The sequence below is a fragment of the Diadema antillarum genome, unplaced genomic scaffold (assembly GCF_040938485.1).
Source record: "Diadema antillarum isolate AM-2024a unplaced genomic scaffold, OU_Dant_1.0 seq00001955_RagTag, whole genome shotgun sequence".
NCBI lineage: Eukaryota > Metazoa > Echinodermata > Echinoidea > Diadematoida > Diadematidae > Diadema > Diadema antillarum.
This window is the reverse complement of record NW_027272615.1, coordinates 64,178-82,944: the sequence shown is the minus strand read 5'-3', so window position 1 is coordinate 82,944 and position 18,767 is coordinate 64,178. Positions and strand designations below refer to the sequence as shown.

At 39.2% G+C, this 18,767-nt stretch overlaps 1 protein-coding gene across 1 annotated transcript in view; it reads left to right on the top strand.

The window, feature by feature from the left end:
* LOC139713378 (uncharacterized) overlaps nt 1–18,767 on the top strand; it is a 66,237-nt gene that overhangs the window by 38,599 nt on the left and 8,871 nt on the right. The window contains exons 25-31 of the mRNA XM_071625113.1: nt 197–520; nt 1,515–1,702; nt 3,710–3,883; nt 12,268–12,348; nt 14,607–14,701; nt 17,573–17,717; nt 18,108–18,282. Of these exons, the coding sequence (XP_071481214.1) occupies nt 197–520; nt 1,515–1,702; nt 3,710–3,883; nt 12,268–12,348; nt 14,607–14,701; nt 17,573–17,717; nt 18,108–18,282 (1,182 nt within the window). The remainder of the gene's footprint in view (nt 1–196; nt 521–1,514; nt 1,703–3,709; nt 3,884–12,267; nt 12,349–14,606; nt 14,702–17,572; nt 17,718–18,107; nt 18,283–18,767) is intronic.

Below are 18,767 nucleotides of genomic sequence, written 5' to 3'. Positions count from 1 at the left end.
GCATGAAATGTTATTGTCTTTGATGCATACCTTGGTGAGGGAACTGGAGTTTTTACTATTTTGCACCAGTGGAAGGCTATGAAGATGATACATATTAGTTATTATAGTTTTGTTTCTCTTTGCTTGTTTGGTTGTTTTGTAGACTGCCTGGAGAAAGCAGTACAATAAAAAGTTTTTTTGTTTTTTTTTCTTGCAGCCAAACTCGTCCCGACTTGACCTCAATGACCTGCAGAGCAACCCTCTCCATCAACAACCAGTTCTACTTTGGTCAGCTCTTCTCCTTCATCTTCCCCGCCGCCCTCGGTCCGCTCTACATAGGAGGGGTCCCCATGGCAACGGCTGCGGATGAATTGACCGCGTCATCCATCGTCGGATATCGCGGCTGCGTGAGGCACCTGGAGATTAACAATCAGGACGTGCTGGTATTCGACGATGCCGTAGACGGGAAGGACATCGAAGAGTGTGTCGCTGCACAGCCCTGCCAGTACCAACCCTGTAGGAATGGTGGAACATGTTCAGAGTAAGTGCCGCGACAGTAGCTACCTGTTTTATACTGCAAGTACTGAATAATTTGTGGTGTGACATTCTGCTTTTCATTTTTTTTTTTTTTTTTTTTTTTTGGGGGGGGGGAGGGGTTACATTTCACGTAGCAGGGAATTGGCTAAAATTTGAAAACATTCAGATTTTTTGTGTCTTTTCTTTGTGTGTGTGTGTGTGTGTATGACATATTGCGTTAACTTGTGTGAACACATACATCAACATGCATTGCTTTTGAATTCACCCTTTCAATACGGTTCTAAGTTCACTGTACTAATATGCCGTTTTTAAGATTGCTTCACTGGAGTCTGCTGTCATTCATGGAGAAAACTTAACATTTTGTTTCATTTTGTGTCTTATGCTCAAATTGGTATCTTCTAAAAGCTTCTACACCTCAAGTTTCCTGTGTCCTTCCACAATTTTTAAAGCATTCTTTATTTATCATACTTGACCAAGTGAAAAAAATCCCCATAGTAGATTTTGTTTTTCTTTTTGAAAGCCAAGAATCTTATAGAAAGTTTTAATATTTACAATGTATGGTTCATTTTAAGTGGTACAGTTTGATCAAGTTGTTTGGCTGGAAGAGTACTGATAATGGGTCGACCCATGACCATCATGCTTATGTCCAATATGACTATTAAAGCAAGATGCTACTCTACATTTCTCTTTATTCAAATGTTACAGAAAAGTATATCATTGAAAGTCTGGATTTCATTTTGATATGAGAAAGCACAAACACACAATATGGTTCATATATTGGTGAAAGAATTCTGTATGATGGCAAACCAACAGTGATATCTTGATATGAAGTTAAATATTCATACCTCAAGAAAATTCTGTAGAATTTAATGAGATTTATGTACATTGCTGAGAGCAATTTACTTAAAGATGCCTGATTAAAATAACTGAACTATATGGTTTGTTATCATCATGCTAAATGCTCTCTACCCCTTTGATTTGTCACTGCACGTACACAGGTCTGCAGACGGTCTGAGCTGGTCATGTGACTGCCCCGAGATGTACCAGGGCGCCCTCTGTGAGCGGCTGGTGGATCACTGCCAGGGCACGCCGTGCCAGGCAGGGGGGTCCTGCGTGTCCCTGGCAGCGGACCAGTCTTTCCTGTGCCTCTGCCCCTATGGCAGACAGGGCGTGGTCTGTGAAGAGGGTGAGTCGACGCACCCCTCGCTCTTGAGTCATCTGTTTTTTAACCTTGAGAGTTTTCAACCTTAAAAACAAGGCTGTGTTACACCTTGTAATCATCGCCATGTTGTTGTCATAACTAAAAGCTAAGAGATGTGCTTGGCAAAATCCTAAGGTTAGCCTCTCCCCAATGTTTACTATCTGAGAAAGAAGCATCTGGTAAACATTCTTTAACTCCTGACTTATATTCAGCCTTTGCCAGCTGAACTCTGATTATAAATACCAGTATTTTAAAGGTAGTTTTCCTTTTTAGACCAGGTCAATACTTCTTCTTTTTTTAAGCTTATTTTCTTTTCTTTTGTATAGGAGAAGCATTATCCAACAGCTTTAAGCCCACGTAAACTAAAGTTTGGGTTGATTGACGTTACCATAAATCCCTGTTTACATTTCATTGGGTGTGCCTGAGGCGTGGTCTTAACCCATGGAAGACTAGTCACAAGAATATTAAGACAGGTGTCTTTAGGAAACATATGTGTTGAAGCAAGATCAGCTTGTTCTCAACGGGTCAATTGTTAGTCATCTTTGAAAGAATCAGGTCATCAAATACAGTATTGTAACAGTGCATAATATCCATGAATTGAATGAAGTCATCTGGTAAACACATACACTTGTATGTCGTCATTTGAGGCAGTAAGCCCATTCTCATTGTGCATATTGAGGTTTGGTCTCTCTGAATTCCTTTCTATCCAAAGAAGTCTTTCTTTGAGTGCTGAAAGCCAAGGAAAACCATGGATACCTCTGTAACCCTTCACCGTACCCCACTAAGTTTCTTTTCACCCTCCGCCAAGGTGCTAATCCCCCGGAGCCAGCTTTACTAGTCAAAGGTTTGGTGTGAATAGCGATGAATAACACACAGGAAGCAAAGAGGGGGGGATGGGGACCTTGGGATTGCCTGCAGAATGGAATCAGTCATGCATGCGACATACCAAAGTCCGCCTAGACCTGGGGTGTGTGGGGATGTGGGGGGAGGGCAGACAATAACTGTCTGCCACTTGTGTGTAGAAACACAATTGCAGAAATCCAGCGGAGATGTGTAAATGTGAATGTGGCACGTCTTAATAGCGTGAGGCAAATACTGCTGTGGAGCTTGCTTGTCCATTTCTTGCCAAGTCCTCATCTGTAGAGATATATATGTCCCCAGTGTGTAGGCTAATATGTCAAATTTATGGATCATTTTGCTCAATGTGGACGATTTTAAAGTGACCATGATGCTTTTCAAGATTTGTTTCTCTTCTCCTACATAATACAAGCATTATATTTACAACCATATAGCCCATATGCTCTCATATTAAACTGTACGCTGTTATCCTGAAACCAAAGACTATGCCTAATTCGCTTATTCTAATTCTTTACATCCCATTTATTATGTATTCAGACAATAGACAAGTGTAGAAAAAAGCCACATGAAAGCATTACAAAAATATTTTGGCAAAGGCCTCTCTAATAGCAATTGGCATTTATGGATAAATTTGTATAGGTAATAGAGAAATTGCTGTTACCTGAAGAATTATTCTTGTGAAGTGGATGTAATTATGATAATGATAATAAAGATGAAGTCTCTTAATGCACCATGTCTGTCATGCGATGACACTCCTGGTGCAGAAAGGCGAGACCTCTTTTTGACTTTGCTTCATTTGGAAGGAGCCACAATTTAAAAAAAAACCAACAACTACAAGAGTCACTGGGACAGAAATATTTTTAATTCTTTAGTGAAAAGCAGTAATGAGGTCTCTATTCTAAGTTTCCACAGGCAATGAGTTCCAGAAAGAAGAACCAGACTGGGAGAACTCTCTGTTATCCTATGAATTTTTTTTTTCCTTCTTCTTTTTTTCCCCCATAAATAGTGATGGCAATGGTTCCAGAATGTCTGTGCCCAATAAGGGCACATCTGAGACCCTTCCCTTCTGAGTAGAACCTACCATTTGTGATTCATGTTCCGTATTTTCCTTCTTCTGTCTGTCCTTTTTGCCAGAAATCGCTATCACCAGACCCTCCTTCGGTGGGACCGTCGCCGGTTACATGCCGTTTGTCCGCTACGCCAGGGTCCTGAACTGGGACTTCCTGCTGACCCTGAGGTTAAAGTTCACCCTGGATGCCGACCCCTCGGCCACCCGCAGCAACCTGATGCTCTTCTCCGGCCAGCGGGGTAAGTGCACATTTCTGTTGATGCAACTGCGAGGGCGCTACAATTCCCAATGGAGCCCTAGTGCTTTCTGTTCCATGTACATGTCAAACTCACCCTTGTGAGTTCGCATAGAAAGAAAACTGTGATACAATGAGATTAATAGGTTGACTGGTTGTGTTTGTGTGATTGTGTTTTTGATGGGTTCACTTGTAATGAGCTTTGCTCCTAGATTTCAGATGCAAAATGTGTGTTAGCTAGTAAATGTGTCCAGAAAAACAAATATATATTGAAGTCAACTGCTTTTATCTAATGCTTTTGTCTGATGAATCAATGTATCCCTCTCTGCTATTTTATCTCTGGATGGTTTGTATTGAGTAACATATCATGTATATGAATGCACACATTTCAGCGTTGCACACTGAAATGTGCAAAGAATGTCAGTTCTGCATGCACCGATGTCATGAACTGTTGAATGCCTGTAGACCTGGTAAATGATCACCAGTTTGGAGTCACATATAGGTCGTCATATGTGTGAATGATACTCATACCGCGACCCCCTTTTTTTTTCTTTTGTGTGTTTTCATGAAAGAATCAACAAACATAGAGCGACCTTACAGTGAACTGCTCATGCAGTGCCTGTACAAAATCCAGTGGAGATCTCGTATCGCATTCATGACAGCACAGAGCCCTGCAACAAAAGACGACTTCTGATTTTTCTCGAATGTGCTCTTTTATGGGTTTTGTCTAATTTTGGTGGGTCTTATGTGCCTGTCCTGTACATGACTTCAAATGCGGGAGTTTCAATGTCACGGCTATTTTTCTCTCACAAAATGCGGCAGTCATCCAGATTGGAAAGGGGTAGAATTATACACATGAAATAATTTGGCAAATGTGAGTTGTTAATCTGTCCTGAGAATTAAGCTATTAGATGTGAAAAAAAACAAAAACGAGAGAAGCACTCTGAGAGCGCAGACCTCCACCAAGCAGTAGGCCATATAGTTATTTCCACCATGATGATCTTGTTCTTTCATAGAGATCAGTGATTTCCACCCATACATAAGCATGCTGAAAATCGCCTGATTTCCCAATAGAAAAGCCTTTTGTTGCGTCATCAACTTCCAGCTGCATGGCACGCCTCATCCTAGCAGAAACTAGAGTACTCACTTTTAGTGTGCGTATGAAAACCTCAAAAATGCGCAGCTTGAATTCCCCAACTCATGGACCCTGCCTGTCAAAGTATTTAAAATCCATCATAAAATCCATGAAAAATTTCCAGATCACTACCAAAATCTAATCATCTGTTCCTTGTGTCATTCTCACCCTTTCTTGCAAGTTTCACCCAAATCCGTTCACAACGTTTTGAGTTATTTTGCACACGGACAAACAAACAAACGGTAATGAAAACATAACCTCCCTTAGCGGAGGTATAAAGAGAGAGAGAAACAGTGGGGGCACTTTGGTGCATTGGGTTAGACATTTGGCTTTCAAACTGACTTCCTAAGTTTAAATCTCACCAAGTGCCTATCGTCCTTGGAGTCATAATAATAATAATAATAATGATAATAATTGCATTTATATGGAGCTTCATACTGACGTTTCTAAGCGCACTTTGCTACTCATACAAATAGACTAGAAAACACAATAACATTAACAAAGGTCATAAGACCTTGTATCTCAATTGGCACGTATCCAAAATCATCCTAACTCAATTAAATATAAAAAATACTGACTTTGAGATTTAAAAAATCACTGATATTCATGTCATCCGAGACAATGTTTCTACATAATCTGATAAATATCAACATGGATGTTATTTTGCGAAAACTTAGAAGTTTTTTTCCTTCCCCTGTAAATCCATCTTTATTTTAAAGATATAAGCTCTTGTCACCCTGGAATGTTATGTTATTGGAGAAAAAGGTTATTGCCACTTTATCTGAGCTCTGATTGGGTCAGCCTGTACAGCAAATAGATCCACCAGAATTGCATCACAAGTCTGTAAATGACTCAAAGGATGCTTGACGTATGCCTAATTTATGCCATTTCCACAAAAAGTCTAGTGTATGAATGAGTCAAAGGTCAAATGCTAGTATGCTTTTTTTTTTTGGGGGGGGGGGGTTGATATTGTAATTTAAATAGGGCTTCACCAAACTCACAGACATTACTGCATTACTGTAAAGTCATTTGGATGAATTTTATTAGAGGCATTTCAAAGGTCATAGGTCAAAAGTCAGTAGAATATATGTGAAGTGGGACACATCTTTGTCTGTATAGTATGTGTGTGAATGTGTATGATGTACACCAGATGTAATTTTAGAGTGCAGTACAATATGTGGCAATTGTGAGAGTAGATTGGTCTTTTAATAGGGAAAGATACACTTCCAATACATGTAGCTGCACTGTCAGGATTGTATTGAAAATATCCTCTTATGATTTTGAAATGTATGTAAGGTACAACTGTCAGAAAGCGTATAGCCTTGTCATTTTGGGGGTATGTGTGTGTTAGTGTGTATGTGCCTGCTTTGCTCGCATTCTTGGGCATAACCTTCATCCAGATACCTAGCCATGGATGCTGATATTGAACGCTATCAAAGGCTGTGTTCCTCGTACTAAATACTGTAAAACACAATATTTTCGCGGCATGAAATTTTCGCGAATTGGAGCCAATCGCCTTTTTCGCGGCATGAAATTTTCGCGGCATGAAATTTTCGCGAGTTGCCTCTAACATTCAATGCGTATAGTGCAGACAAGAACTTTCATGTGCATTTTAATTTCACGAATCTTGGCTCTCACAAAATTAAAATGCATGCAAACATTTCTCGTTTTACAGTAGTAGATATCCACCATGTATGGGAGTGTATGTCTGTTTGCCTGCTCTGCATGAGAGTTTGTGTATCATTACTTTACACTTTTGCATGTCATTGAAAATTATATCCACTCTCTCTACTCTGATGCCTTCCTTTAATTGAAAAAACAAAAACAAAATCCAAATCTAAGAACTCAAATTGATAGATAAATGGTTTAATGAATGAAAAGGTGAAAGAGAACAGCAATTTCATGGTCGCATACACTGTGCATAATATCTTCCACGTGAAGATGATAAAAAACGCAACCACCCCCGTCACTTCCCGGGCTATTCAAAAAAATTGTACTGGAGTAGCGCCCACATTTGTTTTATCAGCTACCACAGAGGTTGGGGGGAGATATCGCACCCGATTCAATCATTTCATTTCCTGAGTGTTTCCTGTTGTGGAGTTTTGATGCAAGCGATTTTCTTTGTCTTTCCTTTAAATTGTTTCTTCATTCACGCTGGTTTCCGTTTTTCTTGCTGGAGTGATACGGACATGCCAATGCATCAACCGCAGACAGCGGTTATGACATGGATTGTATTTCTGATTTAATATGAAACTGGGTACAGCCAGTGCGGTTGCATGAATTCCAACTTGGGTAATGTGAAGGCATTTAACACATACAAATTGTACAGATGCAGCGAGAAAACTCTGTGAATGGTGTCACTTGATAGTGTGGTTAAAAATGTTCCAGTGGCAAAAGTGTTTGTGTAATGTTTTGTTTTGTTCTGCTTTTTTTTTTTTTGGGGGGGGGGTATTGGGGGGTTAGTGTCAGTTGTAACACTAGGCCAGTGAGATTTTAGATATCAACTATTTTTTTCTTCTTTGTCATAAAGTAATGAGTAGATTGGAGAAAGCTGTCAGCGAAATTTGCTCAATATTCTCTTTCTTTCTCTCTCTCTCTCTCTCTCTCTCTCTCTCTCTCTATCTATCTATCTATCTATCTATCTATAGATATATATCTCAAATATATGATTATACATGTACATGTATGCAATTTTGCAAAATTTTGCTTTGTCAACTTTGTTCTTTTTGTTTTGTTTCTGGGTATAGATGCAGTTTCTAACATAATTGTGCAGAGATTTTTGTCAATATAGAAGCTGTGTTTTGGGGTGTACGATATCACAAGTTGAATAATTCTCCTATATATTACAGAGCCATGCAAGCTGTGTACCTGTAAAAGTGTAAGTCTCCAGACAAGAAAAGTGAATTGGCTTTCAATTGCAATTCAAGGACACTTTGATGTTTACCCTAGATTTGGAATGCAGGGATGAAATAACAACCGTGGTATTTCTGTTTTGTCAGCACCCAGTTTCTTGCAAAATATGACACGTTCAACATGAAGACTGAAGTTGTAAATTAATTTTTATGTGTGTAGTATGTTTGATGTGTAATGTATGTATGCCACCTGATATGTGAGCATGAATCCGGATGTGCTTAATATTTTCGGGTGTGGTTGAATTCGCAATCCAGAACCATAGTGACGTGGTGAGAAATATTACTCACAGTAAAAGTGGAAGTTTTCGCGGTGTTGAAATTTTCATGCATTTGGTGCAACCAGAAACTAGCGCGAAAATAAAAGCACACAAATATTTTTGCTTAATTGCCGTATGTTTCAGTAGCTGATGTCATGATTCCGTGGAATTAAAAACACGCAAAACTCTTCCTACCTGGTCGAGCGCAAAAAATAAGTGGCGCGAAAATATCCAATTTTACAGTGTATTATCCCTGTTGAAGGGAAATTCTCGTGATCTGACACACTAGGAGATGACTTGCATTTTTGTCGAGCCCTCCGGAGGTGAGGGGAGACTAAGGGATCGCCTGCGGCGTCTGTCTGTCCGTCGTCCGTCCGTCCATCGTCCGTCCGTAACGCTACAAAAACTTGAATAACTCTCTACTGAGGACTTCAATTTCAATCAAACTTGTAGAGAAGAGTGGTTATACAAAGTTACACATTTTGCCAAACATGAAGGTCACCTCAAGGTCAGAGGTCACAGGCAGGGGTCAACAAACTTTTAGGTCCCAATGTTAGGTTTTTACGGCGCGTTTTGATTATGGCTCAAAACTTTTGATTCATATGTCTGTTTGTGACCAAACTTGGATGGTAGATGTCCCTTGGGGAGTTGAAGGTCACCACAAGGTCAAAGCTCACAGACAGGGGTCAATGAACTTCCGGAGTTACACGTAGAAAAACATTAATTTCTTCTACACGAATGGGCGAGACACGTGCATTTTGGCACTTGCCGTGTTAAAAGTGACAGTATTTTCGTGAGTCGTTAATTTCTCAAAAGTCAGTCAACTTGTGAAATTTGCACTGATAGAAACGGCATGAAACATATGCGATATGCAGTATGTGCATTTGCATGTATGTGTGTGTGTGTGTGTGTGTGTGTGTGTGTGTGTTTGTATGTGTATGAGCACATGTTAGTGTTTCATAGTACATAGCAATAACACACTACGATACATTTAGAGTCATGTAATCTGCAAATTTTTTACTGAAGTGCATAAACTCAGCCTGCTTCACTTCCTTTCCAGGGTTTGAAGTCATTGTTTTGATCTTGATTGCACGGATAATGGGATATAGATCACCAGTCAGTCGTATTGTACATATCCCCAACAAGTGGAGGGGATGTGAAAATTGATTAGTTTCAAGTTGTTTTCTTATCTGTGCAACTACAAAATAAGTCAAAAGGTGTAATCTGTTTGTTGTGTGCAGCTTTGCAATAGAAAATACTGTGCATTTTAGAGAAGCAAGTTTATCTTTATTTGCACTTCCGCTGTCATACAAGGGTTTTGCTTTTGACCTTGCAGAAATTGCATGTTTTGTTTCAGAACAACTTTTACAGCAATGAAAAAAAGAATAGGAAAGTCAAGACCCATAGAGCATTTCGACATGACTTGTTCTATACCAGGTCATCCTTCTTGGCAATGATTAAACAAAATAAACTGAAACAGAATGGGAAAAGACAATGAGGATGAATGAATACCAATCCATGGCATATGATATGCTTCCTTCTGACTCTGGCTATTCAGAGATGGCCTACTAATCGTGTGAACTTGACATACTGAGGACATTAATCTCTTTGTTCTCATTCAGGAAATGGCATATCAAAAGTCCTTTTGCTTGGCAACGCAGACCGAAGGATTAGTTTCACTCTCAACTTGTACTATGTATTTGATTGCTATCACAGCCTCTTAAAGTGTTGCTTTGAATCTCACCCACTAGTTTACTGGCCAGCAAAATGTTAAAGGGATCGTATAGTTTTGGTTGAAACCTAACTTCTCTATTCTATTTTTTTTTTGAGATAATGAAAAATTTCTTATGAAATATGAAAGAGCATGTCATTCCAAGAGGAATCCAATGTTTATTTGATGAAAATTGTTTTTGAAATGGCTGAGATATTGAAACTTACGATATCGCTCTGTTTCACTTTGTTTTTGTCTCACCCATTCCCAAACCAATTTTTGTCAAATAAACTTTGAATTCCTCTTAAAATGGTATCCTCTCTGTACTATTTCATACAGGTGGTTTCTTGGTATCTCGCAACAAGTTAAAAGCCCAATCCTCATCTCCACCAATAGTGTACCATTCCTTTAAATCTATATAACTGCTCATGTGACAGTCAGTGAAAGTATTAATGAAGGGAAATTTCTGTCTGTCTGTCTGTCTGTCTGTCTGTCTGTCTCTATTTCTCACTTTCTTTCTCTTGTGGGTTTTCCCTCCTCTTTCCGAGTAGTCAACATTTTGTTTGTCATTCCTTAATTTCTTTCAAACACTGTAAAAGTGGGAATTTTTGCGGTGTTGAAATTTCCGCTCATTTCTCGCGACCAGAAATCAGCACGAAAATGAAAGCTGGGGAATATTCTTACTTGCCATATGTTCCAGTAGTTGATGTCTTGATTCCATGGAATTAAAAACATGCGTAACTCATCTTACCAGGCCGATCGCGAAAAATTAGTCGCGCAAAATATCCACTTTTACAGTACAGCATGTCTTTCTATATATATGAGGATACAGGAAAAGACAAAGAAGAAATTTGAGGATAAGAAACAAGAAGAAGGATGAAAAGAAGAAGATGATGAAGGGAAGAGAAGGCAGGAAATAAGCGAGGAAAATAAAAAGGAGGAGAAGGAAGAGGGGAAAGAAAAATTAGAGTGAGTAGAAGTAGATTAGGATGAGAATAAAGGAAGAGAAAAGAATAAATAGGGAATAGGAAACAAAAAGAAGGATATGTAAAAGAAGGTAGAGGATGAAGGGAATGGAAGGCAGGAAATGGTGGAAGATAATGAAAAGGAGGAGAAGAAAGAAGAAAAAGATAGTAGGAGATGATGATGAAGAAGAGTATGTAGCAAGCTGAATTAGTGATCATAAATTAAATGCAGTGACATGACATATCAGCTATATGAGTCATCATCATTAGAGGCTTTGAGCCTATTTGTGTTCACGATCTACGACCCCCACAGCATCATGCGTCTCTTGACTTGCAAATGGGGCGCTGCTGTACCCCACCCCACCCGTCCTGCCTCCGGAGCTAGTGCATCGTCGGAATTTCTGGTGTGACTCATGAATGCCCTTGTGCAGACAACACCTTTGTGAATTAAGCCGCTAATCTCGATCACTGCTCATCGCAACACAATAGCAGTCATTCTGTGTACCAACCCACACACACACACACACACACACACACACAAATTCTTGCACACACTAACAAACAGGCACATAAAAACAAATAGGCACACACACACACACACACACACATTAAACAATCACACACATGCACATATCTTGTTTCATGTTTAGCATTTTACTGGATACATATCCATCCTTTTCTTTCTTAGCAATTCACAATTTTTTTTTCTAAGCTAGTCGTATACTATGAATCAGAGTCCTTGGATCTTTGTTACTTAATGTACACAAGAACAACTGAGTAATGCATTAAAGGTTTTGCTTCCAATTAGATTGATGCATGTGCCAATCATTAAATATCATAGTAATGGAATATTTCTTCTTTCCCTGCACATTCTTTGTATGTTTATTTAGCAGTTGTTTCTTTGCCTTTGGGTCCACATGCATTTGGACTCGAGAAAATAGGTTTTTATTCCAGTGTTGACTCTATGATCCCCCACTGTACTCCTATGGAGAGACCGAGTGTTCTAGTAGATATGTGACTGTGAATGCAACAAGTTGTATGATTCTGTTATTGTTGTTGTTGTTGCACTGTGTCATATATATGACTGTGAATGCAACATGTTGCATGATTCTGTTGTTGTTGTTATTGCACTGTGTCATATATATGACTGTGAATGCAACATGTTGTATGATTGTGTTGTTGCACTGTGTCATAAAATAGAGTAACGACAACTCCCAACGCAAAATGTTTCATTGTCGAAAGTGATCACAAATGTTGCAAATCCTGATGGCAAACATCACATCACAATCAAATTATGAATATTATTATTAACCTGACCAAACATTGAAAATTTTTATTTGAATGCAAACCCCAGACATTACCCTAACATATAAAGCTCTCAACTCCGTTTCCACTTGAATGCGTGCAGGGGAAGGAAGCGATGGAGACGACTACCTAGCTGTCGGCATCCAAGATGGCTACGTCTGGTTTCACTTTGATGTTGGGTCAGGTAAGAAAAGTCCTCTACTATGAAAATTGGCTTCTTCCTACTCACATCCTGCTGGAGGAAAAAGAAAAAAATGGGAGATATTGAATTAAATCAAAACTTACCATCGATTACAGCTTTAATTCCTCCTTCATTTTTGCATTTTTGAACGTGTGATTGTCCCATGCACAAAGACTGTAGGTGCTTGGTTTGTTATAAACAGCTCTGATTTAAATGGATTTGCTTCATTGATTCATCTGTGTGTATTGTCATATTCATATCATCTATTAATTAAGTTTTTGGATCACAAGGAATGCAGTCGTTTCTTATTTCCTTCAGCAGTGCAAGAGAGTCAAAGGTATACATGTACGTACATGTTGTAGAACTAACAGTGTGGCTACAATAGAAGCAGTGCTTTATGCATTACAGACATATGGCAATTATTAACCCCTGTAGAATATGTTTACACATTCCAAGGGATTTGATTGAGAGAAGGAAGCAAAAGAAAGGAAAGAGAAGGAGAACTGCTCTTATTCAGTCTAAGGGATAGGATGCAGGGAAGGAATGAATCACACCTGCATTGTCAACTTAACAGCACCAAGTGTTTTTCTATTGTGATGTCACAACATTCCTCAAGCAGAGGACAATAAGTTATAAATGTACATTTCTCTTGCCTTGAAGAAATTGCTTGAGGTATGCAACAGTCATACCCCACAGTATACAATGCATTGTTTCCTATTATCAATGACATGCCGTTTGTGTATCCCATCGCAAAATGATTGTGTAAACATGCACACAATATTTTGTACGCACACATTATGGTGCGATGGCGTGATGTCCCTTACACCCAGGGTCCGGAAGCTCGATCTTAGGTTGTAGATGCTGTCTGATGCTGTTACGTCATATATCCTTATTTTTCAGCATATATGACAATAGTAAATTTGGGCCAGAGAAAGCTAAATTTTGAGCCAGAGAAAATATGTTTGTAGTGGGAGACACACAGCTAGAGCAGGAAGAATTCAGATTCAAAGCGGCAGAGAGGGAGATTTTGAGAAAATGGCCTCAAGACGGGAGATCTCCCACCAAAAGCGGGAAAGTTGTAGTTTCTGGAAAAGGTCAAGAGATGTGCAGCAGTACAAATTTGCTTTGAGCTTTCAACATTATTTCTTATTGTCATCACCACAAAGAAAGCCGTCTATCCAAGGCTGTGAATATATGACAATTGAAAGGAACCTGTGATATGAAAAATTAATTGGACTAACATTCATTAATGCCATAGAATTCATCTCATGAATAGAAGAATATAATATGATATTGGTATTCAAATATTTGATTGTTTTGTGGTATTGTGTCATGTTCAATATATTCCTCTCCTCTGATTAATTGAGACCATCTCAATAAAGACCCTAAATATCATGAAGTATGGATGATCTTGTCTGCTGGGAAAATTTTGCAATAATGCAGCCTGAATTATTGGCAAGACGCCAGCACTGCTCTGTCAATCAGCAGTGAAGAAGTCAAAGATTCATGTTTTTACAATTATTGTCTAAAGATGAGATTCCCATCTATTTTCTTTTTTTCTCTCTCTCTCTATCTCATGAGGCCGTACAGCCTGAAGCCTTGTTTGAATGCAACGAAGCGAGATTGCAATTAGAGTTTTTCGCCTGGATGCCAAAATGTCATTAGTGCCGAAAGCGTGAAGCTATTACGGAGATTCGTTCTTTTTCAAGCAGTATACTGGCTATGTGCAGCGCAAAATGCATGTCAGTCATTACTTATGCATGCTGTGTGGGGGAATCATAAGTACATTCAGGTACAGAAGTGTTTTGTAGTGCTGTAGTAATTAACCAAGCTCTCCTAAAAATGTCTCGGATGTCTCTGACAGTAATTAAGATAGATTAGAATGACAAGAGCTACCCCTCCCGCCCTCCCTCCTGTTGCAAATGTATGTCTCCGCTTTAAGTTATTTAAGACATCTGAGAGGTAGCAAACAGATAACTCATCAGTAGTTTTTGGTGTGCTTTTTTTTGGGAGGGGAGTGAGGGGGCAGTTAATGAGAAATTAGAATTGATTATCTTCCACTGAGAGACTTTTTTTTTAATTATGAAACACATTTCAAAAGCTACCTAACATTATTCTGAGGTATGAATTTATAATCTGTTATTATTAAGTGAATGACAAAGTCCACTTTCATAGCATTCATCACTTGATGGCCTTGAAGCTTGACAGTCCTTGTCTTCGTTTCTCTGCCTCCCTTCCCCCCCCCCCCCCCCCAAAAATAGGTGAGGGGGTGCTGAGGACGCCTCAGCCGATCGACCTTGGCCTGCCCTTTCACACCCTGCAGATAGGACGGCACAGGAGAGACGGATGGATGAAGGTATGAGGGTCGATGATACCATGGTGATGATAACATCTGACCTGATGATGACTACCATTGGTTGAAAGTGGGGAGAAAGAGGATTAAGATGACAATGAATATTGTGATGAGGATGATGGAAATGATTTAACATCGATTGGTATGGTGATGATGATGGTGATGATGATGATGATGATGATGTTGATGATTGTGATGTTGATGATGAAGATGATGATGATGATTGTGATGTTGATGATGAAGATGATGATGATGATGATGATTATGATGATGTTGATGTTGATGATGTTGATGATGAAGATGATGATGATGTTGATGATGATGATGTTGATGTTGATGATGATGATGATGTTGATGATGATGATGAGGATGATCATGATCATGATGATAAGGATGGTGATGATGGAGAAGATGATGATGATGCTGATGTTGATGATGATGAGGATGATGATCGTGATGATGATAAGGATGGTGATGATGGAGAAGATGATGAAGAAGATAACAACAGTGATGATGGTGGTGATGATAATGAGAATGAAGGTGATGATGATGAGGAGGAAGAGGAGCAGCAGCAGAAGAAAGAAGATGTTGAAGATGATGAAGAAGATGACAGTGATGATGATTGTGATGATGAAGATGATGAGGATGAAGGGGATGTGGAGGAGTAGAGTGAAGATGATGATAATGAAGAAGATGACAACATTGATGATGATGATGGTGATGATGATGTGGAGGAGGAGCAGGTAGAGGAAGATGACTGTGATGATGAAGATGTCTCTCTGTCCAACAGGAATTTCATTGGGTCACAATTGAGATAAAAAGGGATTAGGTAGTCTCTGTTCATTGGTGATTAGTTTCTAGACGACTGTGCCATTTGGTGGAAACAGGTGTGCAAGTTGATAAACAAAGCGTATTAAGGAATCAACTTTAGATAAACAGTGACAATGGTGTAGATGATGCTGATGATGATATTAGATGGTAATGACAGCAATAATTTATATGTGACCATGCATCACATAACCAACAAAATACTCTTTACACACTCATCACTTTGAACTCTAATAACTTTTAAAAAGATTATGCTACTGCTTCAAAAGTTGGTATTAGTCATGTGACATGCCCAGAATGTGTTAATAGAGCATGATCAGTTTCAGCTTAATCTGATAATACCTTCATTCTTTTATGCTGCTGAGTTTCACATCCTGCTTTTTTGTTGGTTTTTAGGGGTTTTTTTATGCCTCCGCCACGAAATGTCGCCGGAGGCATTATGTTTTCGGGTTGTCTGTCCATCCGTCCGTCCTTCAGTCCGTCTGTCCATCCTTCCATCGTCCGTCTGCCCGTAATCAATTTTGTGGACAGCGTATCCAAAAAACTGTAAGAGGTATCCTAATGAAACTTGGCATGTATATGTATGAGTGAGCAAAGTTGTGCCTATCAACTTTTGGGTGCACATGCTCAAGGTCAAAGGTCAAAAGGTCAAGGTCAAATGCTCGATTTTTCACTCTTTCCCCCATATCTATGCAATGCATGAAGATAATTTCTTGAAACTTAGTGTATACATGAACTACCAAAGAAAGATTCTCCAGAGAGAGTTTCAGGTTGTGAGGTCAAAGTTCAAAGGTCAAGTGAAATGTCAAAATTTGACCTTTTTCTCCATATCTCACAAATGGTTGAAGGTATCTTCATGGAACTTAGTACATATGCATGTACTGACTGACAGTGATTATCTAGGGATTCTAGGGGTCATGGGTCAAAGGTCTGGGGTCAAAGGTCAGGGTCAACTCTTCAAAATTTCACTATTTCCCTCTTAAATCAGTGCCTGCAGGATTATTCGTTAAACTTAGTGTATGCATGTATTACCCAATAAAGATTCTCTTGGAAGTTTCTTGCCAAAAGGTCAATGGTCAAAAGGTCAAGTGAAAATGCTTAATTTCACTTCGTTCTTAAACTTATAAAAGGGTCAAAAGTCAAGTAAAAATCCTCAAATCCCCAAATACCTGCACTCTTAGACAATATAGCCATTTATCCAATTCAACCTAGTTCAAGGAAAATGAACATGCAACACATTGGTGACAAACCTGTCATTGTGGATTTAATATTTTGTTGATTATGTGAAACTGTCATCATACATTGTCAAGACATTGTACTATAGACCTATTAAGAGAACCATGCATTATGGCGGAGGCATACCAGTCGCCATAGCGACCTTTCTAGTTTGTTTTTTGTTTTTGTTTTTTGTCCCTTTCATTGCACAGCTAGCAAGGCTTGGTCAGATTAAGCCCTTGAATAGACCCTACACTTTCGAGGCTCTTCTCTCAGTAAACACTTTTCAAGAGTATGTGTTTTCTTTTTAATATTTACTAGATAGGTTAGGAGAGTCCATTTGAAGTGAGTGATGCATCATTTTAAAGCTTAAAATCTGCTCTCTCAGAATCTTTCCTTAAATAAAAATCCATGTTTGGCAACTTTTTGTTGGTTTTGGGGTGCAGGGTCACATTTGCGGTTGTTATATTCGATAATCTTGATTCAGACAGAGCTCAAAAGTGGTAAGGTCCTAGCTTCAAGTGATGTTACAACTCAATGAAGCCAAGACAAAAATTGACAATCTTTCATGCCTTTGTTTAGACTAAAAGAATAGTAGCTCCACATTTTCACCAGTCATAGTCTTCTTATGGCAGAATGACTCATATGAGAGTGAACAAAGACAGTATTTGCAGCTGATCCTTGTCAGTTTGGCAAGAATGATGCATCTATGCAAACTACCCTAGAACAAAGACAAAATTTTGAAACACACACAAGCTTATTGCAGCTGCAGTCATTGGTGTAGCTGTTACACTCTTCCCTAACACGATGTACTGACTTCTTCTTGTGTAGCTGGACAGCCAGGTCAACATCAGTGCCGTTACTCAAGGTGCCCTCATTGGCCTCAACACTTATCGTGACCTGTATGTTGGCGGTCACGACACAATGGAAATCCACTTCCTACCAGATGTGGTGGACTACGACGACAGCTTCAAAGGTGAGGAAACTGTGATGCCCATGGGTGTGAATGATAAGGGAAGCACTGCTGTTATGTAATCAAAGCCTGGAAGAAAAAAACAAAAACCAACACACCAATATTCTCTGTAGTCCATGACTAAGTGAGGAAGTTGGAATGCTCCAAGGCTACTAAAACAACAAAAGCATTGACCACAAATTTGAATAAAGAAGACCATTGCTCCTGTTCACCATGAGGTGACATGGGAGGCATCTACAATTAGTATCATGCTATTCTATGCTTAAAGAGAAACAATATATTCCTATGTATCCTTTTAAATAGGGAAAAACATATTAGGAAGTAAATGAAGATGTTTTTTCATATATTTTTGTCAAAGTTCATTCCCCTCATTTCCTTTTCTTCACTTGCCAGGTTGCATTTATGATCTGGAGATAAACTCGGGGCTGTATGGGTCTTTTGTCGCTCCTGGCAACCCCCCGGGCCGTGTGGATGCCGGTCTCAATGTCGGTCAGTGCGGCCATTCGGAGTGCACCCTCAATGAGTGTCAGAACGGAGCAGAGTGCGTCGATCTCGGAGCATCATACATGTGAGAAAGTGTACCTGTACTTTTAAGAGAGCAAGTGGCAGCAGTTAGTTGGAGTAGCATCTCTGGCATCGTGTATGGAAGAATAAAAATTATATTCCCAAGTCCTATCACAGTACTCCAATGTGACCTTGCACTATTTCCATGAGCTGGAATGAAATCGCTTTAAATAAGAATGTTGATTCTCGAATATAGTTAGAACGTATGACTAGAAAGTGGTTTAAATCAGAACCATGGTTTTAGATTTAGGTCATGGACTAGAATAAGTGAGAAGTAGGCGTACCTTTCACATGCCCGGTTCAGCATGCGATTATTGTTGGATGCGTTGGTACACGCAAACTGTCACGCACAGTCATGCAGAAGAAATTTCCTTAAAACATGGCCAAGATTCAAACCACCAATGCGAATTTGGGCCAGAATTTTAAATTGCGCAGTGATAAAGATTCTGTCATGTATTCATTGAAGTGTTAAACAAAAGAATGTTGATC